The sequence below is a fragment of the Thermobia domestica genome, chromosome 16 (genome assembly GCF_964235325.1).
Source record: "Thermobia domestica chromosome 16, izTheDome1.hap1.1, whole genome shotgun sequence".
Taxonomy (NCBI): domain Eukaryota; kingdom Metazoa; phylum Arthropoda; class Insecta; order Zygentoma; family Lepismatidae; genus Thermobia; species Thermobia domestica.
In genome coordinates, this window is record NC_137469.1 from 35,040,379 (window position 1) to 35,064,530 (window position 24,152).

The window sequence follows — 24,152 nt, forward strand, 5'->3', positions numbered from 1 at the left end:
AGAAACTTGGTTGATATCTTCTTTATCAAATTTCTATACTGTTCTGGGTTATAATCGACAAAGTTCCTGCTTGAGACTTTCTTTATCGTGTTTCTTTGCGAAGGATAATGAAAATCGTTTATTTCCAAGCCTCTGAGAAGCATAAGACCCTGAAAATCGTATTTTTCTTTCACTGTTAACAAGAAGCGTATGGAAGTGCAGTATTAAGTACTTGTTTTTAATTTTATTAAGCTTTGTGAGTGGCCATTTGAAAATCAATAGGGCCATAACAGAGCATATAAATGTACAACGGTGCATTAGGAACAGATTTGCACACGGCTTCAGCGTAATTTTGGTGGATTTTAATATTCGTCTGCAAGATTGAGTCATGTGGGAAGGACCTTGTTGCTAAGCGAATATACGCAAATGTAGATAAGACATGTTATAAATTTTACACACGGACTGGTTGACCTTCACGTTTCAGTGAAGACAAAGTGAATTCGTCAATGTTACTTTTGTGGTTAGTGTAGTTTAAGAATGACACTAGTGCAAAAGTTAATTTTTGGTGTAGTGTGGAAGAATCACACTAAGACTTCTCAACTTTACAATGTAATCCGACCCTGTCAGGTAAGTGTTTACGTGCATTAATCATTTATGATTTACGAAAGATAAATTTAACATTTAAATAGAATAGTAAGTTAATTCTATGTAGAACTAAAGCGAACTGCGCGAAGTATTAAATCGTGTAATATACGAACAGTGCACAGATGAAGTATTTGTGTATTGCCATGTAACAGTGATGGAGTGACTTTTGGACAAAATCAGTTGACTGGTTCTCTCCGTCCTACATATCTAACTATGCCTACAGAGAAAAACTCCATTGCAGCAACGTCTATGTTGCGTATAATCAATCAGCGAACTACCCATGTTGTGAGGAAACTTGTTTTTGTGTAGAAATAGGGGCCTAATCGTCGAGAAGATTCTTGAACACAGGTCCTTCAGTATAGGTTAGTAGCTAGGTTGGCTCCTTTCTGTACCAAAGTTTAATATGTAGTTTATATAGTATTGCCGAGCGAGCGTTAGCGAGTGAATGCGGGTTAGAGCCCCGCAGGGCACGTTGTTTTCTTTCTTTATTACAGCTAAATGGGAAGGGGAACTTGCGTTCTAGAATCTTGCCCTAATTGTCTAATGCCTTAACATGACCTATTAATGAATGTTCAGGGCTAATCTTCTGCAGATGAACCCGGATTAGACCACATAAACCTTGTTCAGCGTTGTGTTGCTACGTAGCCTAGTTGTTGCCTTAATGTAGCTTACCTAGAATTACTGCCCTTTCATTTTCATCGTTCATTCTTAACTGTTAATTGCAAATATTTCTTATTTTCATGCTTTCTGTGCTCTTCACTGGACATTTAATTGTCTGTATTGTATTACTTCGCAAAATTAGTATTTTCCGACTGTTAAGTGTTGCAAACTACCGGTTAACTTTACAATACCCGTTCCGGCTGGTATAGGCCTACTTAATCAGAAGCGAGAAATTACACTCTATTAATTTTATGAAAATGGGTCAAAACTTCCCTAACCTTACATAAACCCATTCCTACTCCTACGCTACTTATCCCTATCCTACCCTACGGTACCCTACCCCACCCGGGTAAACTTAACAATACAAGGTCCAGCTGCTCATCGATAAGTAGGGCCGCTTTAAAAGGGTATAGTATAGTAGGGTAGAGTAGAGTAGAGTAGAGTAGAGTAGAGTAAGATAGGGATAAGCAGGGCACAGGTAGGAACGGGTTAGCTTAAGGTTAGGGAAGTTGTGATCTATTTTCCATAGAATTAATGGAGTGTATATTCTCGTTTCTGAGTGAGTATACCAGCTGGAGCAGACATTGTAAAGTTAACTCCTATACCCTTTTAAATCGGCCCTACTTATCGATGCGTAGCTAGTGCGTGTGTTGTAAAGATTACCCCAAACTACATACTATTCAGAAATAACAAAATCAATGAATCCTTACCTTTTGTATCCAACCAGCACTATAAACGGGTTTAAGTTTAGAGTTGCCCCTCCGTTTTTTATAAAAATTAGGAAAATTTACAGGAGAAATGGGGTAAGAAATGACGATTTGGCTTTCTTATGTCATGTTTAAGTGTCAAAGATTGGCAGTAAAGTTATGTTTAATACGAGAAAAGATATGTAGAAGTGGGTACTATTTGCAAGGCGCGGAAGTTGTCGATAACTGAACAGCATGGTAATCGTATAGGATGGGGAATCAGTGCGTTGAATATAATATTTCTGCATTGAGTTTTACAGAATTATATTAGAATAATGAAGAATATCTATTAAATTTTCATGAGAACCATGGATTACTGAATTTAAGTGATACTTTAAGCTTATATGAGAACCTGTTGCGGTCACTGTTCTAGTCTAACTAAAGGCTTACCAGGTAATCTAACCGAACCTAAACTAACCAAACCTAACTTAAACTAACCTAAACTAACATAACCTAGCCTAACCTAACAATTTTTAATGTTTTAACTGCATTTTTGTAGGTTGGAAACTGGAGGGGCAACTCTAAACTTAAGCCCTATAAACAACACCCTACTATAATATCATATTATGTAAATAAACTTTTAGAGAGATTAGGAATCAATCACATGTTTCTGGGGCATCGAAAGTTACAAAACACATGCTGTACTACGTTGCCACATAAGGAGGTACTTATATTCATGAAATATGAATTACTCTTAAGCAGAAAATGCACTCTTAGTGCCTGAGAAACTGTTTATTAAGGGTGGAGTTGCATTAATGGGTGCAGAATGACTTTAGGAGGACTGAGTATAACTATTGCGTGTTCACATATGGCATAAAAACTGCAGTGGATAAACCACGAATCAAATTAAAAACACAAACCAATTCATGTGGCCACTAAAAAGCACGAATGCCATCTAACCGAGTAAGAAGAGAAGCGCTGCATGGGGCCTCGAGGGATAATGTGGCGGTGCGTCTGTAGGGAGCAGGCGTGTCAGCGATGTTGGGTATACATATAAACGAGGGTGGTGGAAAAACACTTTATATGACATAGAACTCATGCCTTTTGTGTGTCAAAGCTCTGCGACACTTATATATGAGCACTTTGCTTCATCACGTCTTTCTTCTGGCATGCTACGTGGTAAAGAACTCACTACCTATTTCGTATTTCTACTTTATTATATATACGTAAGAAGTGAGATCCCGATATATTTTGATTACTTGTACAATCCTATTGTGAAATCAAGTAACATATTTAGAAGGGTATTTTTTAAATAAGTCTAATGGAATTAAGAAAAGTAATCATATCCAGGAGGAAATAAGTAATTCGATTGTAGTGCCACAGACAGCGTTAATTTTTAAAAGATTAATGCCAAAATGTACACAATAGGACAATTCTGAGTGCTTTGAGGTAAGTAATTTCTTATAAATATTACTGTGCATCCTATTAAATCAAGTGACAGTATTTATATTTGTTTGATTTCAGACTGTATGCTATTTCTCAACAAGCTCGAGAAGAAGAACTAAGCTTTACGTAAGTGCAGACGCAGCCGTTAGGGATATTCCTGATGGAGCAAAGCTCCTTGTTGGAGGTAGGTTGAAGTTCTTATTTTGGTATGAAAGGTTTTCTTAGGCACCCCTCTTAAGATTGTTCATTCCGATCAATTTATTTTTCAGGTCTTCCCATCAGGGGAAAAAATAAGTCACGGACCAAAAAAATTTGATGTATGTTGTGCCACTTGTCAGAACTGTAATAAATTCAATCTCAGGCTCAGAATATTCCTACGATGTGATGCAAATTCATTGCATATTACACTTTATAGTCTCAATAATACTCGAAAGAGTAATCATTAATAATTACTAATAGATGCTGTAAGACGCTTATTTAATGTTGAAAAAGATAAAAGCAGTTTATGTTACATCCTTATGTTAAAATTAGAATACGAACTGGACCGCGTGGGGTCATTTTTCGATACCAGCCCCCAACAAATTGGCTTTGTGATGGATAAAGACATTGTGCTTGGGTTTTCTCGAGGTTTTTTCATTTCCTCTCACTTTCGTCATTCCATCGTAATTATCTGTCTCATCATCACAATCTCCCTTAGCCTCATGGATAATCATGAAACGTTAAAAAAAAAAAAAATCACAATTTATCTTGAAAGAAAGAAACGTCTCATATACTTGATCTTTATACTCAAGGAGACAAATAATCAATTTAAATGACCGATAATTGTGGAATGAAAAGGTGGGAGAAAAGGAAGAACTCGTAGACACGATGTTGTCCACCACAAAGTTAGGAAATTATGTACATTTAACTGAGTAAAATGGTTGGTACAACGACTTCATCACCATTAATTCTGTCTTTTATATATATATATATATATATATATCTTAACCTTAAGATCCTGGGTCAACGCTAAGAATTGATCAAACCCAAAGCCATGTGCACTGAAGAAGATTGCTAATCATGATTTTACCATATTGAATACAAATTATTGCTTTAAAATTTTACTAGGCGTTAAACTTTTTAATATTCTTTTATATCAGTACTTTCGTTGTTTTGAATAGTAGTCGAAACTAATACAGCATTGACTACAGTATGTACACATTTATTTGCAGGCTTTGGTCTTTGTGGGATACCTGAAAATTTGATAGCAGCTTTAGTGAAGAGTAGGAGGAAGGATCTGACAGTAGTTAGTAACAATGCTGGCGTGGATAATTTTGGCTTGGGGCTACTGTTGAAATGCAAACAGATAAAGCGAATGATTTCGTCGTACGTCGGAGAGAATGCAGAGTTCGAGAGGCAGTACCTTTGTGGAGAGCTGGAAGTAGAATTGACGCCACAGGTACGTTTCAAGAGTACACGTAATGTTCTAAGTAACATAACTTCTCATTAGTATTTTGAAATTTATTCGAATTTTCAGCGTTTCTATCGACAGTGTGTTAATATTTAGTAAATGAAAAACCGGGACACTAATATCAGGCTATATACAAGGTCACGGTTCCTACTTTTTGGTCAGAATCAATTACCTGTCTTTCCCAGGTTACCAATAACAGTTTTCCAGTTCTTTTTACACACAGATAACTCAAATGAGTATCACAAGCGTTGTATAAAGAATGTGAAAAGGTAACATAAGAAGAGCTGCATGGCGTCCCTTATACCGAACTCCAATTAGTTCTGTTTAACAGGTCCTAAAATTTGCGCGAATTACGACACTCTCCCATTTATGATTTAAGAGACTTGTTTTTTCTTTGTTGCGTCATCACCTGAGTCAGAAACACTATCCTAAAAGAAATACAAATTTAGCAAGATAAAATATATTTACCCTAAATTCAGAACGATAAACAAAATCTCCTTAAAGACTACGCAGGCACTCCAAAAGTTTGACAGCAAAAAAAATCTAGTACGTATCAATTAAACAAGAAATATACCTTTATGTGCTTAACTGCCATTCTTGTGCTAGACGAAGTTGTTACGGAATTTTAACCTGAAAATTTGACTTCACTCTACACCGACAAAGAAGATTTCACTCTACAGACACTGGACTGGTTAAACGCTTGATTGTAAAATTGTTCGTCAGAAGGCGACAAACAGGACGAAATAGACAGTTTAAATGCGGATATACAGCGACTGAGAGCAGTACCACCATTGCTGATTAAAATTTCGACAATGAAGCAGTTCTGCGCTGTCGATTAAAGTATGAACTAAGTAGTAGTTAAATCCCGTCATCAGAGAAAAGAAAAATAGTGATATTCAAGAAAACATTGCCATAACATATGTCCCCTTTTGAATATTTTTTTAAATCTCCCCCCACTCTGAAAGCTAAAGAACCCATAGTACGAAAGAATGGATGTGATTTTCAAACTCCTTTTTTGTTTAGTAAAATTAGTTAGCTACACAAATCTTCCCAAAACCTTCTGTTTTTAGTTGAGACATTAGTTCTTTCAGGTTGATTTTTTTTTTTTTCAATCTGAAGAATGAAAGCTGGGACAAACAGACGTCCCGAAAGCCTTTTTCGGGACGGTTAATTCTTTCATTGAAAACCGGGACGTCTGGCAACCCTAGTTAAGACTCAAGTAACCATAAATTTTGTATTGCTAGACAAGTGACTCATTCCATTTGGTTTGATGTTCAACAAAGTTAGACGTTCGTGATTCAGAATCTAAAATGGGAATAAAAGAGGGAAATCGTACAGTACAGAGCCTAAAATTTCAGTTACTTTCCAAATCGGAGTAGATGTGAATTCCAATCGGTTTTAGATTTACCTTTGTCATTTCTAAGCTTCTCTAGGCGAAACACCGTGATTTTAAGCTTAAATGAGACACGTCTTCAGGAAATAGAACTGAGGTACTCAAGTGAATGCATGGACTCCACAAATTTCAGTGATCTTTGAATCAGCTGATAACTAAATTTGCTGTCTGTCCATTGGGCTCGGAAGATATTTCAAACTAAACTGTGCTATGGGAACATTTGGAAAGGTAATTAGGATTAATTTTCCCTGTAATAATGTATTGCAGAAATCTCTTGTATTTCATATGGACAAAGCTAAGCACATACAAAAACGAGTATTTCAGTGATATGGCGGGCAGAGTATCCTGTAATTTTTCAACCGTGTAATGAATAGAATATTTACATAGTAGTTCAACATCAAGGCACGACTGCTCAAACCTTTTTTGAGCTGTAAATGCATAGAAATAATAAACAACTGATTATAAATAACACAAGATAATGAGACAAGATCGATATTCTTTTGTATATAGTAAAACTTTTCTAAATTGACCAGCTTTGTTTCCACAGAGCTATAGTGTTTTCAAAACTAGAAACAAATTGACGTTTGAGAAGCACGTGGCACGCTGTTGCCACTTCGTGAGCATCCCGATGAGTCATCAGCTGGAACTGTCCTGTAAGTCTTAACGCAAAGGAAAATATCTAAATATTGGTTTGTTTGGATGGATGAAAGGATATGTGTGTCGTCCGAAAATCACTTCCACGCACAAAGAAACGAAAGACGCTTCTTTCCCTAATGAAAACATGTGTTTACTACTTAGCGGCAACATTGGAATGTTGAGGTCTGTTGCCAAGGAAGCCCTCCACCCACTCTTGCTAAAATGACGTTTATGATTCGACCCTCGCTGAGTGACCGCAATAACTATGTGACGTAGATTCCCTTCTTCAAAACAAATCTGCACGTGTTTTTGAGCTGTCAATTTGTTTCTAGTTTTGACAGCACTTTAAAATTGGTCATCGTACACAACGAAACACCCCTCGTATGAGTTCTGTTTGGAAAACATCAAGTCATTGTTAATATAATGAGAAAGTTTGACATGGCCCCGCTTAATTTGACATCCAAAGAGAGAGGGGAATTTCACGAGCCATTGGAGTTGTCAGTTTTGTGCTAGACGATGTTGATTTATAATGTGTACAGATACAGTCACATTCATAATATCTTGGAGCATACAGCATGAACTTCTGCGCCACACTGCAATATCCCTTCAGGTGCAGTACAAATACAAATATGGTACAGCTGCTCCTCGGAGTTCGCAGTAAAATAAAAGGCCAAGATTTCTGCGCTTTTAATTGTGAAATCTTTGTTCACCACGAATACGCTTCTCCAGGACCTGAAATTTAAAAGAAACTGGTGCTTCTATAAGCAAGTGGTGGTTAATAGCTAGATCATGACAATGTTCCCGTCTATTCATTGTTTCCTTTTCGTTGTTTGAAGAAAACAGCAGATCGTCCAAATTTCCTACAGCCCATACTTGTCACTCAGTAACGTGTAACATTCTCTAAGGCTAAAATCACTTGTGAAATGAATGAGATTCATGGGTGGGAGTATGAGGACACCGTGGTCTAGTAGTTAGAGCGCGGAACTCACGTTCGCGTGATCCCGGGTTCAATTCCCGGCTGGTGCTTCCCAATTTTCGACGTCCACCCAGCGTCGAGAGGCAAACTGGGGAGTCACGTGAATAAAAGACCTTTTGGGGACAGAGCGACGCAGAGCGCTGACTACGTGCTCGGTCGCTAGGCTGGACATAGTTCAACCGGTCGCCAACAGATGGCGTTGGAGCGGCTCAGGTCCACAAAAGTGTCTGTTACACCAAATGGTTTTGATTTGGTTTTGGAGCACCGTGACTATATGAGACGCAATTTACTGTTTAAAGTGAGACCTGAGCTACTAGTTCAGTTTTTCTCTGAAGCGAGAATCGAAATCAGGACCATGAACACAGAAATCACGTGTTAGACACATGGCCATTTAGGGGCACTTAAAAGGGACGAAATTTGAGGAAAGGAACACGATTCGATCCTGTGGACTCGATGGAAAAGAACACGACGAGGAAGCTAGTGATTCTAACTCTGATTTCGCGGAGTATTTAGGAAAGCAGAAGAGACATTTGGAGAAATATGTAAATCCCATGGTACTTATTTCGAAAAAGAAAAAAAAATGTCCAAAATATACTATCTTGTTTCATATTACTTGTAGATACTTTCTGAACAGGCTTCATGTCATCTTGATTATGGAGATTGAATTTACACACAAAATTGAACTCAGCATTATTGGTGCTTAAGTGACTATACTACCAAAATACTACACAAAATGTCCTGTATTTGCATAGTACCGAATACAATTTAATAATGTTATTCTTTCCTGTTTCTGTTTTCTTCCGTTTAGGGTACGTTAGCTGAACGTATTAGAGCTGGTGGCGCGGGAATTCCAGCATTTTTCACCCCAACTGCATTCGGAACTCTCATTCATGAAGGTGGAGCTCCGATCAAATACAATGCGGAAGGCCAAGTTGAAATCGCGAGCTGTCCAAGAGAAAGTCGGGACTTTGCAGGACGAGGATACATCTTGGAAGAAGCGATAACCGGAGATTTTGCATTAGTCAAGGCGTGGAAGGCTGACTGCGAGGGAAATCTTATTTTCAGGTAGTAGCTGCCGTATATGATTTTTAGTTATTAAGTCATTCTTGTACCCACTTACCGATAGGACAATATAAATTATTAGGAGAAATTCACTTATGAACGGTTTCTCTTGAAACCTTAATAGTTTCTAGTGTGTCGATCAGTATACAAGATGAAAGTAAACAACCATAAAGTTTACTGTATGGCGTAGGTAAGTCACAAATTTCAAGATTTTTCATTCTCTGTTTAAATACAATGGTGTGATTGAAAATATACCAAACAAGAAATGAAAATATTTTAATAGCCAATAGTAACAGGATCGTGCGATTTCCTTATTATGGGAGAAAAAAATTACCTTCTTTTATCACCAATAAACGGAAGTTCGCAATATTATTAGAGTACTTACGCTTTGCGTTTGTTTATAAGTGATGGAAATAAGGTAGTTCGCTTTGAAATTTTATCACGCAACGATGAAAACAGTGAATTCCTTACTCGAGTATCATTTTCTGATGAAGCTGCTTCCATACCTCAGGTAAAGTGCATAGGCATAACTGCAGGATATAGGATGAGGAAAATCCCCACACGTTATGAAACATGAACGGAACTGACACAATTTAAATATGTGGTGTGCGTTAACCCAAGATTCTGTGATTGAGCCTCCCCCCCCCCCTTTTTTTTTCCTTCTTTTAGATGTTACATTTGGATTGAATTGGATTGAAGTACAGCACTGAGACTATATGAGACGTGGACCTCCAGCTTAACGTAGCATACGTATCACAGGAGCTCCAACTGGGAATCGAACTCGGAACTCCTGCATTATTTTGCCAAAAATTGCACATGAGAAATGGCGCCCGAAGAACCATCTTTGGCATCCTATACCTCCGGTCAGTTTTGTTTGTGTGTGTGAGAGAGAGAGGTATTCAATAACATCTGAGTCTAGCATAGTAAGATTTTTTCTGTGCCTGCCTGAATTGATCTGGACTATGTCATATATTAATTCTGTGTTCAAATGGAATAGAGTGTACAGTGTATTAATTTTGGTTCTAATTGGAATGTCTGTAGCAAATGTTAACCCTTAACGGTTCACTATATTTTCTGTCTGTTTCCGGCACTGCTTGCAAAACAATATATCCACAGACTACCTTCCGCGTAAAATTTACCAGAGTTGTCACCAGGAAGCAATAGCTTCTCTGGATCGCGGAAAACATGTACACAAATAACCACAAGGAATAATACCTAAAAATAATAGTCTTCAAACGCAATAGGCAAGATCAAAACATGTGTAACCAAATGGTTACGAAAACTCGTTAAGGGTTAATAGTGCTCCGTTGATTTTTATTTGAAACTTGGCGTATTTTTCTTAATCAACATATTAATATTATTATATTTAATTTTAATTATTTACTTTTTTTAAAAAGGAAAAGCGCTAGAAATTTCAATCCTCCAATGTGCAAGGCGGCAAAAGTAACGATAGCAGAGGTTGAGGAGATAGTTGAGACTGGGGTCTTGAATCCAGACGAAATTCATGTGCCAGGCATCTATGTGCATCGCATAGTGCAAGGAGATAAATATGAGAAGAGAATTGAGGTATGTTATTTTCTAAAGCAAAATGTTTCTTTTTAATTATGGTTGGCTAGCAGAAATTAAGGCATTCTCCTTGAAAGAAATAACAGAAAAATTCTGCTCTATGGATTGATAAGGATTGAAACTTGGTCTCCCATTAATCAGGTAGTTACATTCCACCCTGTCTCTTTCGTTAGGAGGGGTTTTTATTCTGACGCAGATGTTGTTTTGTTTTTGGTCACACTAATTCTCGTCATTGACACTAATTTATGTTTTTTCCTCCTCTTTCGATGGGTCATTTACTTATTAGGGTTATTTTATTCTTTCTTTTATCAAATATTTTTTTATTTCATTAGCGTACGTAATGAAGACGGTATTTCGGTAGAAGCTAGAACGATTTGGTATATACAATTTGCAGATGGTATGATGTTTGTTGCAGAATCTGAAATGAAAGTGAATAAGAAGTTAGAAAATTTGAGGAGGGGCTGTGAAGAATATGGGATGAAAATAAATGTTAGGATAAGACAAAACCCATCGTGATTGGAACGAAGTGGTCGGTGTCAAAATATTAGAAGTTAGGAGGGGAGAAAATGGAATAAATGATTTTGTTTCAGATAACGGCATAGTATAAGTGATATGAAGTGCGAACGTGAAATCAAAACAATGATAGGAATGCCGAAAGAAACTTGTAGAAGGAAGAAAAGTCTATTTTGTGGATCCTTGAATAGACAGTTGAGAAAAAAGCTCATAAAATGCTTCGTGTGGGGTATTGTACTGCATGGAACAGAAACATGGACATTACGCGAAAGCGATGAAAAAATTACGAGCTTTTGAAATGTGAGTGTTGAAAAGAATAAGGAGAATTAGCTGGGTCGAGCGCAAAACGAATGAGAGGGTGTTAGAAATGGTGGGGACGGAAAAGAACAATTTTAAATGTAATTGAAAAGAGGAAGAGAAGCTGGTTGGGACATTGGCTGAGAAGCAACCGACTTCAGGAATGAGTGAGTGTGTGGCTGTTCCGGAAAGCAGACTGGGTAGTGTAGGGTTAAGGTATCGGCACGGTATGGCGGAGATACTGTGTTCGAGTCCAGGTCCAGTTATTCACTTTTTTTTGTATTATTGAATTCACACACACACAGGATCTAATGTGTAAAAAAAAAAAAAAAAAAAACGGTTGTTTCTTCCTTTCAGTAATGCATTCATCTCGGGTAATACATTTTATTAAGATTAGCTACCATTTACCTTTACCGTGTCCTAGAACTCTAAATGAATTATTATATTCCTAGTATATGGCAACAGGATTGCTCGATATCATCGAAGATAATAGGATTGATTGTCGAAATCATTCTAGGAATATAACAGTCCTGTTAGGATTCCCAGGTACGTTATAGGTGAATTAATTTGATCTCAAAATCGTAATTTCAAGAGTTAAGAATTTTGACGATGTATTAAGAGATTGACTTGAAATTTAGCATTAGAGAAATACAATTGTCTGCTAATGACCCTCCTGAAAATTAAATATAGCTACGTTTCTCAGCTTATAAGAATCTAGGATTTTTAATAGGACTTTGTCAGGCAATACTTATAGCTCAAAATTTTCTAGTGTTGTGTGACATCCTCATATCAGGTGCAGCATATGTAAAGTAGAAAAAATTCAAGATAATTATTTAGATACAATACGTAAAGAACTGGATTGTATCAACAGAGAGATAGTATTTTATCATTAAATGTTAATTCAGGTTTATCAGCTTAAAACACAGCAGAATAGTCTGTAAGGAACGTTGTTTTTCCACAATGATATAAAAATACACTGCGAAGAGTTAATGTCATATTTCGAAATTTACGTTTCTGAGAACAAACACTATAATCAAATTATTATTTGCAGTTCTGCTTTGTTTAATCTATGTAAATAAAAAATAATAAAACGATCTTTGACGGCATAGTCCTCCTAAACTGCTGCTCCAATTTTGATATTTTTTGGTAAATCAGTGATCTTGACCTTCACATTTTCAGCAAGGATACATGTAAAATTAATGGAGAACGACCGATATTAGTATCCAAAACATGGTTTGCGGAGTTGTTGATGTTACAACTGTAATCATTGTATATGTGAGTGCTGCATTATACACTTTATCCGTAACGTTTAATTATAACGTTGGGCTTACTAGTTAGGCTTAACGACATATAAATTTTCCCATATATATATATATAGGTATAACCGCTCACCAAAGTCAGTTATTACCAAAATGTAATTTCGAATATGTACTTTAGCACGATCTATAATTTCAAGTAAAAGATGACATAAACAAAAACCTATTCATAAAATATAGAACATGAACAAGTACTTAATACATCATAGCAAAAACTAGATAATCTGAATTTAATGCACATACTATACTATTCTTTTTATCTTCTTTTAAACATATTTTCACTTTACTGTGCGTAAGTACTTATAACAACGTTTATTTCCCAACAGCTGAGATAATGACACACCCGATACCCCTTAACTCCAAATTCATCCCCCATTGGCATAGAGGATAGGGTGGGAAGCGGTAACATGTATAAATAATCCAAAACTACTGATATTAGTGTCCAATCCATAGTTTTCGGGTTCGTTGAGATCACTTCCGATGCCGTTTAATTCCAAGTTCAGCCCCCCATCGGTATGGGAGCTTAGAGTTATAGGGTTGGGAAGGGAATGACATGTAAAAATAATGAAAAACAACCGACATTAATGCCCAGTCGATAGTTGTATGTATAATGACACACTCATACCCGTTGAAATCCAAATTCAACACCCATCGGCATGGGCGTGAGAGAGGGTGAAAAATAACATGTTCAAAATCGACGTTATCTGTTGTTTTCCTTAAACTATTCTTCCCGTTGAGCTAGTAAATGAATAAGAATGCTTGTAATTCTTTTGTTGGTGAATTTCAAAGAAATTATTAATTTAATGAAAAGGTTTAGAATTATACTTAAGAATTCTCGAAGTTTATAGGTACATTTTTAGTGTCTTTCTGTTCTATTGACTCATTACATCAGTGAGACAAATTAAACATAATATATATGTCATAAGTCTTTTAAAAGTGTATAAGAAGAGCCTAAGTTGTAAATCAGGGTGTTAAAATATGAAATAATGTTTCTGGACTATAGAGTCAAAAGTTCTATTTCGAATTTATGGCCCCGCGTAGCGTAATCTCTAACGCTCTCGCCTTTGGTCCCGGGTTCGATTCCCGGTGGGGACACTCGGTCGAAAAGGTGTAACAGCTTTTTCAGGCCAGCCATCCTGAGTAAGGTTTTTCCTGAGTTTTCCTCATTTACACCAGGCAAATGCCGGGATGGTACCTAACATAATAATCCCAGGCCGTTTCCTTCCTTCCCCATTTCTTTCTTTCTCTCCAATTCCCCCGGGTAGTATGATGACAGAGGGACGTCATCCCTCATATGTGTGACGGACTAATGGCCATAGATGCCGAAAGCCCAGAAATCTTAATTCCTAACCCTAATTATTTCGAATTTCAACCACAAAGCATACACTTTCTTCCAACTTTTGAAGCATGCTTTATTATATGTGCTTTCTTTGCTATAATAACGCAAAATCGTATATTTGAATAAAGTGTAGTGGAAATGAATTAAATTTAGGTGAATATCTATTTTTCTAAATAGTTTTATTTGTTTTTCAACAGAGACTGAAAGTAAGGAAAAGAGATATCACTGATGAATGTGGCGTGAGCTCCAATCCAGCACTGGCGAGACGCGAGCGAATCATTCGACGAGCAGCGTGTGAATTTAAAGATGGAATGTATGGTATCCTTTTGACGATTTTGCAGCTTTGCATATTTTTTATATACTTACTTATTTTAATTTGTTAGTTAGTCTCACAAATCGCTTTTATCTCATCAGTATAATGAAGATTAAGTGTTCAAGTTACATCTGGAAGTACGCATATTTCTCATTTGATAACTATAGGTGGAGATATTTTTGAAGAGAAAATCAAAACATGAAGTGCAATAGTTGCAATGCTTTCGGCGTATTTTTATCACATGCATGTTTTCTTGTCGAATATTTTACTTAAGTGCGATTGTAGAATTGTTTTTTGAAAAAAAAAATTAAAGTAATGATATTTGAAGTTCAAAGTTGAACTTAATGTAAGTCCAGTATCATAATAATGTGGTGGTGGAAGTATCGATACCGAATGTGCATATTTCATGAAGTGAATTGGTGAATGTAGTTTCCGAACGGTTTCTTTAAAAAGCACTGTGAACGCGTATGAAGCATTGTTATTTACTTTTCCCTTCACCCTGTTAATCAGGACAACCCATAAGGACGGGGAAAAAGTGAGACAATCTTAAAAATATTTTTAAAGTTTTTTTCATTCAATTGCTTCTTTTTAAAGTTGGAAATTCTCACCGAACTGTCTGTGGTGCGCGGCCATACGTGCGGCTGATTTCAGTAACGATACTGTTGCATAGAAGCTGTTTAAGGTTTTAAGTGTAAAATAATGTAAAATAAATCTAAGAAAAAAAATTAACCGTATAACTATCAATTTTACAACAAATATCGATCATAGATTATGACGACTGATCATCAATATATTCCAATTTTAATAATAAGTCGCTGTCTAGCTTTTTTTTTTTTTTTTTTTTTTTTCTCACGTTTGTCAACAACAAAATAATTTGGGGGTCATATGATATCTCTAAGAGTCCCTGCTGTTAATCAGTACGACAGTACATTTCTTGATTCATAAACCATGTCATCATGCAAAATTTGAATTATGTCAGCGTTCTGATTGTCTAGGTATAAACAGTGAACAAAACACATTAGATCTTAGTTGCACTCAACTCAATCTACGATCGTGATATTCCTGCACTGTAGCAGTACCGTGTTGAGATTTATATTCCCTTTCTCTGAAAGTCCATTTATATATAGTCCAGGACGCAAAATTTCAGTCAGACGCATTCGCCAATCCAAAAATGATGGTCGCCAGTATATCTCAAGTAAAAATTATGAAAGAAGCCCCTCCCCCCTTGGCCTTTGGTTTGACAGAGAAAGAGATTACATCAGGGCATAAAATTTCAAAACCAGATAATTAGATTCAGGTTAATCAATTTTGAATCGGACAATTCATATACATGTTAAAAAATATCTTACCTTAAGACTCCAGGTGTGTGTGACGCTTTCTCTCTCTCTGCCTCTCTGCACTGAAGTACCAGTTGTCGATCGGTACTTTGCAGTTTTCGGATTGAAATGCTTAAATGAAGGGCCATTGATAAAAATTGTCAGCAAATCATCCAGTGTGTCAGTCTTCAGTAAATTTCTGAGGCAGTCTTAATTCTGTTGAGAGTTCTGAAGCCTCTCTCACATGAAGCAGTACTCACAGGTGAAACTGCACAAAATAGGACAATTGGAAGCAAATTTGGAAATCTTGTAATGAAAGGAGAGGCGAATTACAACGTTCTGAAGACTGCCGTTTTCATGTCCATTGTGGAGACTTCATATTCCGTGTTTTCTCTCACTCAGTGACAATTACTTTCGTGCGAAACAGAAACTGCGCAACCCCGTGAGTTTCCGCGGAAACTATTCTTACTAAACATTGGTCGCCAGCTCTAAATTTCTAGTCGCCAATGGCGACCTCGCTACCGGAAATTTTTCACCCACATCTAGTCTTTATTCAGTGAAAAATTCGACAACGTGTTTACGGAATAATAATAATACAATAACCCTTGACAAGCTGATTTCCTTAACTTGATTGCATACATGTATCTGTGGATACATTAAGACATAAGATAATGTTTACCAAAGATAAAATCAGGTACATTTTTATTAAAAATTCATAGGATAACGCCTTCACAAGTGGAAGGAAATATGTTTGAGTCGTATAACATTAGGACGATACATGTGAGGGCAATCTCGACAAGAACTCGAATAAAGTTATAAACACTGTCATTCAAAAATGCTGATCTAATTAGGTTTAGAAGTTAACTCAGTTTTCAGATTATATCCATAGATTACAAGTTAAAGTAGTTTGTCGATGAGTGAAATTAGGTACCTAATGTAAGTGGAGTGAAATATTCAAATTATAAGTAGTATATGTAAATCATTAGTCTTACATTATTTTAATTATATGTAACTGACATCTTCAAATTTTGAGCTAGAGTGTGTAGGTAGAGTGTGTAGATTACCAGTAAGTAGAACAGTGACTTCGGTGTTAGTGTTTTCTTGGAAAAGAATTGGTTGACAGCAAGTGTAAAATCTTCTGAAGCCAGCGTTCTTCAGGTAATATCTAGGAGAAGATGGACAGAATTGGTTGCTCAAGTAACACTAGGAAAGTAATATGCAGAATAAGAATCACTTGGTATATAATAACGGTTATTGATAATAAACGTATGTTACTTATATCCTATAAGGTAGCCTCTTATTTAAAATTGATATTTTTTTTAGGCATTTCTCACTGTAATGATAATAGATAATATGATAATGATATAATGATAATATGATAATGTAATTCATGCAAATATTTGTCTTTGTGTAGACAAGTGGTTTCCAAAATTGTTTACCTAGCATAAACCTTGCATATTTCACGCTCCCTTCTTCCTGTTATTTGGTCATAATGTGCTTTTTGTCTCACATTTTCTGCGATTCCAAACGCAGCATCAAATTCTGAAATTTTCAATAGTAATAATAATAATAATAATAATAGCAGCCATTTTCCAACCATTTATGTTTATTTCCAGCAAGTCTTCTCCGTACCAGTATATATATTGTAAAGTTTTGTCGTATATAGGTATAGGTAGAGCATTAATAAAAAGTATGTCCGGAATCGATCTCCCATTACCAGTTTTATTATAAACTTCTCCACTCCTCCCGGAGAAAGTATTTTTGCAAAATACTACACTAATATTTTTTTCTAATATACAGGGTTAGTTATAGGTTGTCTTTTGACCGTAAAATCGCAGACAGGATCTCTACCGAGCCCCGTAGCAGGCTAAGCAGAGGGGAATTTAGGAACCAATGCTCCGTAGCAAGCAAAGGCGGGTTAAATGGCCAACAGAGCCCAGTAGCAGGCTAAGCCAGGAGATAGGATACGCGTAGTCCCGTAGCAGACTAAAGGCCTGGGGCTAGGTTACTCCTAAAGTCCCGTAGCAGACTAGAGGAGGGTCACCAGAAAACTGGTACTGAATTGCCTTTGCCCATCCAATTTATAGGGTTCCTTGGGTGGCGGTGGCGCTGCTGCTCCGATGTCGTCTTCTGCTCCGTGAGAGGGGCTAGAAGCCGTCGTCTGCAAGTGATTGTAGATCCATCTGGTGTGAAGTCTTCTTGCCGAACCACGCGGTGGTGTTTGTAAACACTGACATGTTTGTTTGTTTGTTTACAACATCACATGGGATATTACAATATATATTTTTTTTATCAGCTTTGTGCTTAATGAAACAACAACTCTTACTCATTACTAGTTTTTGTTTGTATGATATTTAACGCCTCTTTGTTTCAACATTTGCAATTACGAATGTAGTTTATTTCTGACTGTAACTTGCGCCCGCAGGTGAGGAACCACTGATGTAGGTAAACATTTACTCCTGCTACAGTACTAGTTGAAGGATAGCAGTTTGCCTATTTAATCTGAGTAAAATTACTTCAAAAGCCTTCTTAAACAGTTTTTAACTTAGCAGAGTGCTCAATGACATATCCAGAATCAAACAAAATCAACCAAGAAAACAACTTCAAAGCTTGATTTCATATACTGGACTAGCTATTTTTCACAAAACGAAAAAAGGAAACCACTGTAGCTGTTATATTATTTCCCGTTTATATATAAATTTTTGTAATGTAGACACGGATCGTGCAAATGAATCTCACCGTAGGGATTTGAACAACTTAGGACTTGGAGCTTTCTTTATCAGATGCATTGAGGAGAGTACCGAATTAAATTAGCTTCCAGCGTAGTCACACACACACAAAGCTTGGTGAAAGTGTCGTGAACAAAGTTGATCCAGTGATGTTAGGAATATGGAAATGTGAGAAGTACGCGGAATGTAGCACCGCTTTATTTTCAGTATGTTTTATATATTAATACTTATTTCTGGGTTTGTATTTCTTTGTTCAATTTTCCTTGGTTACGATAGCTGCATTTCGGTTTGAAATAATCTGTCGAAGTTTTCTTTTTTTCAACAAAAGTGCATTTATTATTGCTAAACAAGTCTACCATTCACATTTTTATATAGTTTTAAGTGCGTGTTTGTGTCTTTATAGTTTTACATGCATGTGAAGAGTAATATAAGTGGTAAATTTTAGCAGTTATACAAAGTGTTGTTAGAGGTGTTAAAAAAAAAAAAAAGTATATATGACATCTGTTCCTTGACTGGTGTTTAGTTAATCTTGGCATTGGAATGCCAATGTTGGCGAGCAACTACATTCCATGTGGCATGACAGTCCACTTGCAGAGTGAGAACGGTTTACTGGGTCTTGGACCGTTCCCTTTTGAAGACGAAGTGGATCCCGATCTCATCAATGCAGGCAAAGAGACCGTCACCGTGTTGCCCGGAGCGTCGTATTTTTCAAGTGACGAGAGCTTCGCTATGATCCGAGGGTAAGCATTGCTTGATATGATGTTGTCTGTACAGTCGTAGAAAAGTGTATGGTCAGTCTGTTTCTTACTTGTAACCCAGTCATTAACTTTGGAACGATTGGATCAGTTTTAGTAATGTTCCTTTTTCAACATGAAAAGTAAATAAATAAGGGATACTTACGAAACTTCTACTAATAAAAGAAAGAAAAAATGTATACAAAAATTCAACGAGATTTAAAAATGTCATAATTTACGCTACATAAACATATATGGCTGTTTCCACGATCATTTCACACGAATGTTAAGGAACTGCTTTTCAGATAGCTAGATACTTTCTTCAGTGTAAGTGGCAAAAAATCCACGACGTGGTAAGATGGTGATCAGTGAGCAAGAGTGAATATTTCATACTAAAATAAATATGAAAGAAAAAAATCCTTTGTCTTTTTAATTTTATACAGGCAAATTATTGATCATACTATTTATTTAATAAATAAATCAGCAAATCTCTTTTCTAGAATGATTCTAGTCAAACGAGCTACATGTTTAAGGACGAAATATTTCACAAAACGAAACCTACGTATTTACTGTTTCAGTATTGTTTTCGGTAGGTTACAGAGAATTACATTTTCGTTACACCAAACAAAACTGCTTAAATTCGTTCCAAAGTTAGTGACAAAAGAACATTAGTCTTGTGCTGGCGACTGTACAGTGTGCATTTCTGTTTATATAATGTTAATGGCAAATTTTGTTCGAGACCAACCATCTTTTTTTTAAATAAATATATATACCAACCTAGGTGCAGAAATCCGTCATTTCGGAGTTACAGGCTGCCGAAAGCATGAATAAAATAACTTGAAAGGTCCATAGCTCCAATACTGTGGGATCTACCGTAGTAGGGTCAAGACTTCACTTAAGAACTAATATGTGCACTATCCAAAAATACATGTTTCATTATCCTGCAGTGTTCACGTAACAATTTTTATAGAGGGAGTTTGGGAACGGACATATAATTTGAAGTACTCACCAACCACCTCTATAAAAATTGTTGCGAAAGTACCACAGGATTCTGAAACATGGATATTTGGATAGGGCATATACTGGTTCCTAAATGAAGTCTTGACCCGACTACGGTAGGTCCTATAGTAATGGAGCTATGCACCTTTGAAGTTCATTTTTTCATGTTTTCGGCAGCCTATAACACCGAAATGACAAATTTCTGCACCCAAGATTGGTCTATACTTTATCTTATCTTGGTGTCAGAAATCACCTTCCAAACATTGTCGATGTTGTTTTGAAACACTATATGTATACAGGGATAAGTGTATTCTGTGTAAGAAAGAGGTGTTTGAGTAGGCTAAGAATATCATGAAGGGTAGTATAAATAAATAAATCGTGACTGGATTGGCTTGACCCAGGATAGGATCCACTCGTGAAGAAGTTTAGTTTGCTCTATTGTATAATTGTCGTTTCTTTTTCCCTTTCTTAGATTGACAGTCTAATATATATAATACCTCATAATTTACACCAGATCTTCGGATGCCCTTATCTCTTCTTTTTCTTTTTGAATTTTGAGTTTTTGTTCGGCGTCCTTGTGCAACACCGAGGTTGTAAAGGACAGAACCATGGCCGGGGCTGGAATCCGGTGCATTGAGTGAGTGCACAGATCATTATACAAGATCAGTTCTCATAGTGCAGGTCGTTCTTCACGACACTTCAAGAGAGCTGGATTGCAGGACCGGTCATGGGGTTCAGCTTCCATTTTTTTCCCTTTTTTTTTAAAAAAAAAGATTATTTGTCAATATTTTATTTTTTAATACAAAGGGAAGAACAAACATTTACTCATTCAAGACAATATCTGAATTGTAAGTGTGTCTTTTAACTAATATCCTCTTAACTTAGCCTTCCACCAATGTTATTCAGCTATTCATTAGTACGACCAAACTTCAGCTTCAACCAAACACAAACACTAGTACGACTACTTTATTGTGGTGGAAGGACAAGTTATGATAATAAATCTTAGGTACACTTGCTGTAAGTGTCTTGATATATCGACGGTACTCTGCAGCTACCCCGTATTTCAAAAACAAGACAACCCCGTATCTACTTTACAGAAGAACAAAAAGTTTGACAAAGTTGGAGTTTAGTTGAAAGTCATCGACTTCTTCTGTATATATATATATATATATTTTAATAAGATACGAGGTAGCTGCAGAGTACTGTCGATATTTTTTTCTTCTTACTCATTTCTTGATGACCAAGTAAATTGCAAAGCATTATCTTACTTGTGGAAAACTTTTAAAGATCCCTCACGTGAATTTTGACTGTTTCTCCCCAGAGTTTTCACAGCGTCCCACTTGAAAGGATTTTGTATTTCCTGAATTACGATATCAAAACAAAGAACTTTAAATACTGATCGCAAATAGTAGGGAAGAAGCACAAGTGACTTGATTTCCATATCGCCTACAACTCTTACATTATAAATTGTATCATATTGCTTTACAGAATTACCTATGAAAACAAAGAAAAAAGTATAGAAATAATGAAAATTAGTTTTTTAAAGTGTTATTTTAAAAGCATTGCCATCAGAATACTGGAGGAACCGTTACCAATGAGAATACGTGTTAGCATTATTTGAAATTCATTGACTACTAATAGCGGATTCCACATTAATTTCTATATATTTTTGTCTTCCTCTTTTGCATATAATGGCGAAGTAGGCTTCCACTAAGTTTTATTTTACAATAAATCTAATTTTACAAACTTTTATTTTTTATTTTATTTTATTTTATATTTCCCATAGTGTGTAATTTATTCGGTGTTTGTTTCAATTTTCAACTACTTTTGACTACTCCTAGGTATACGTTGTTTAATTTATTTGTGGAATGTTCTATTTGCAAAACTCTTACACATTTGAAAATAAGCATTACATAGCGCTTGAGTTATCCAATCTAGTTGCCTTTTCTGAAAGCAAGACTAGTGAGGTGAAGAACTACCTAAATGTTTCGTACTGTCTTTGTTTAATCATAATTATATGTGTAAGTTTTGATTGATTAATTGATTTTAGTTTAGCGTCCCTTTCAGCAGCGAGGCTATATGAGACGTGGACCTACCGATTAACGTGGAGTCCGAACCACATGAGCTCCCGCCGGGAATCGAACCCGGGTCTCCCACGCCAAATGCGCGTATGCTAACCGCTTAGCCACGAGAGAGCTCATGTGTAAGTTTTATTGTTTGTTTCGTATTAATATAACTTAAAATTTCGAAGTAAATTTTAGGTTTGGTAGAAGAAACATAACAATCATTTTATCTGTTGGTACATGTTAAAAGTTTCATTGTATATTAAATGTTGTGAATTTTCTGTGAGCCAAATGAGGCTGCTATTTAAACTGACTTATAATAATCACCTGTATTGTTATTATAGGGGTCACATTGATCTTACGATCTTAGGTGCTATGCAGGTATCACAGTATGGTGATTTAGCCAATTGGATGATTCCGGTACGTATCATAACTGTAGAAATATTTTATTATCCTAAAAGTATACTAGGAAGTGCAAGCATTTCTTATGTACATTTTCAATAACACCTAAAACTAATCTATTGTAATGAAATTACAGTGATGCCTTGGAGTAACTCCGTTCCAGAACCTTGTTTGAGTTCCAAGACAATTTTTCCCTTTAAAATAATAGCAGTTTGATTAATCAATTCCTGAATTGAATATAAATGAGTATCTAAGGACCACTAAGTTGTTGTATATAGAATAACACAAAACACGTACAAAAGTATAAAATTAGCAGCAAAAGTCACACGAGATGCTTTCACTATAACTTTCACAACGAATGAACTGTACAACTAAAGCGTATACATGGCCCAAGTGTAGGAGAAACGTGTGCTCAAATACAAACGAGAAATGTGCTGGGTGTTCGACCAGGACAAAATTTGGTCGAAATTTTTGTTCGAATTGCAGATTCGAAAAATGAAATGAAATCTTTGAGTTTTACGTCCCACGGTTATGACGGTTAGGCTAAAGGAGACGGTGATGATGAGTAATGAATGAAATGGTGGAATGAAGAAAGTGGGAGGAAACGGGAGAACCCCGAGGAAACCCACGCACACGGTGTTTGTCCACCACAAGGTTCACTTGGCGGGGGCTGGGATCGAACCCGGGACCCCAAGCACCGGAGGTGAACGCTCTACCACTTGTGAAAAGAGATACATTTGTAAAAATAATCGAAAACTATTGATATTAGTGCGAATCCATAATGTTCGGGGTTACTGAGATGATTGGTGACACTCCTAATGACATTTAAGCCCAAATTTAAGGAAGATACTCTAGCACTCGTAGGAACGTGAAAAAGGGATCCGTGTAGAAGTAATCTGTTAGGATCAAATCTGGTTTTAGGGGTCTCTGAAATGATTATGACTTTCCGATGTCATTTAAGTCCAAGTTCAGGCAAGAAGAGGCATTTCGGGTGACGTTGCTCAGGCACTATTCTTCGCTATTTATTTCACTTGTTTCGTTATTTTCAAAGGGGTAACGCCAAAGGCGGTGCCCTTTATTTATTTCACTCGTCGTTGCTCGTCGTTGTCTATTTAACTTATTTATTTACTTTCATGATGGCGTGGGGACGGCAACGCGAAGGCATTAGAAGGTGAGGGTAGAAAGGGAGTGACATTACGGATTTTCATCAATACAGTTTCAATGAAATTTGTATCCAGAGGAAGTAAGGGTTTATATATTTTCCAGAAACCTGTTCCCTCCTTGAGAAGATAAGGCATTTCAGCTAGTATTGATATATTTGAAGTATTACATGATTCATTTCTTATATTGCAATCATACTTTTCGTTATCAAATAAAATCTTTCTCTGTTACTTCACCATCACGCAGTAACTGTTCTGTAATAGTTGTGCTGTTTTATTTTTTTTCTAGGGTAGTATGGTGAAGGGCATGGGTGGTGCTATGGATTTAGTATCGTCAGAAGGGACGAAAGTGGTTGTAACAATGGAACACACTGCGAAAGGCGGTGAACACAAAATATTGCAAAACTGTACGCTACCTCTAACGGGCAAAGGCTGTGTGGATGTCATCATTACGGAGAAAGTAAGATAGATT

General features: G+C 36.4%; 1 protein-coding gene across 1 annotated transcript in view; it reads left to right on the forward strand.

Moving 5' to 3' along the window:
• The first annotated feature begins 249 nt into the window (after positions 1–249).
• The window catches only part of SCOT (Succinyl-CoA:3-ketoacid CoA transferase), a 29,398-nt gene continuing 5,495 nt past the window's right edge, over positions 250–24,152 (forward strand). The window contains exons 1-9 of the mRNA XM_081742291.1: positions 250–606; positions 3,495–3,600; positions 4,628–4,854; positions 8,680–8,936; positions 10,331–10,499; positions 14,162–14,282; positions 18,846–19,062; positions 22,463–22,538; positions 23,970–24,140. Coding sequence (XP_081598417.1) covers positions 517–606; positions 3,495–3,600; positions 4,628–4,854; positions 8,680–8,936; positions 10,331–10,499; positions 14,162–14,282; positions 18,846–19,062; positions 22,463–22,538; positions 23,970–24,140 — 1,434 coding nt within the window. The 5' untranslated portion in view covers positions 250–516. The remainder of the gene's footprint in view (positions 607–3,494; positions 3,601–4,627; positions 4,855–8,679; positions 8,937–10,330; positions 10,500–14,161; positions 14,283–18,845; positions 19,063–22,462; positions 22,539–23,969; positions 24,141–24,152) is intronic.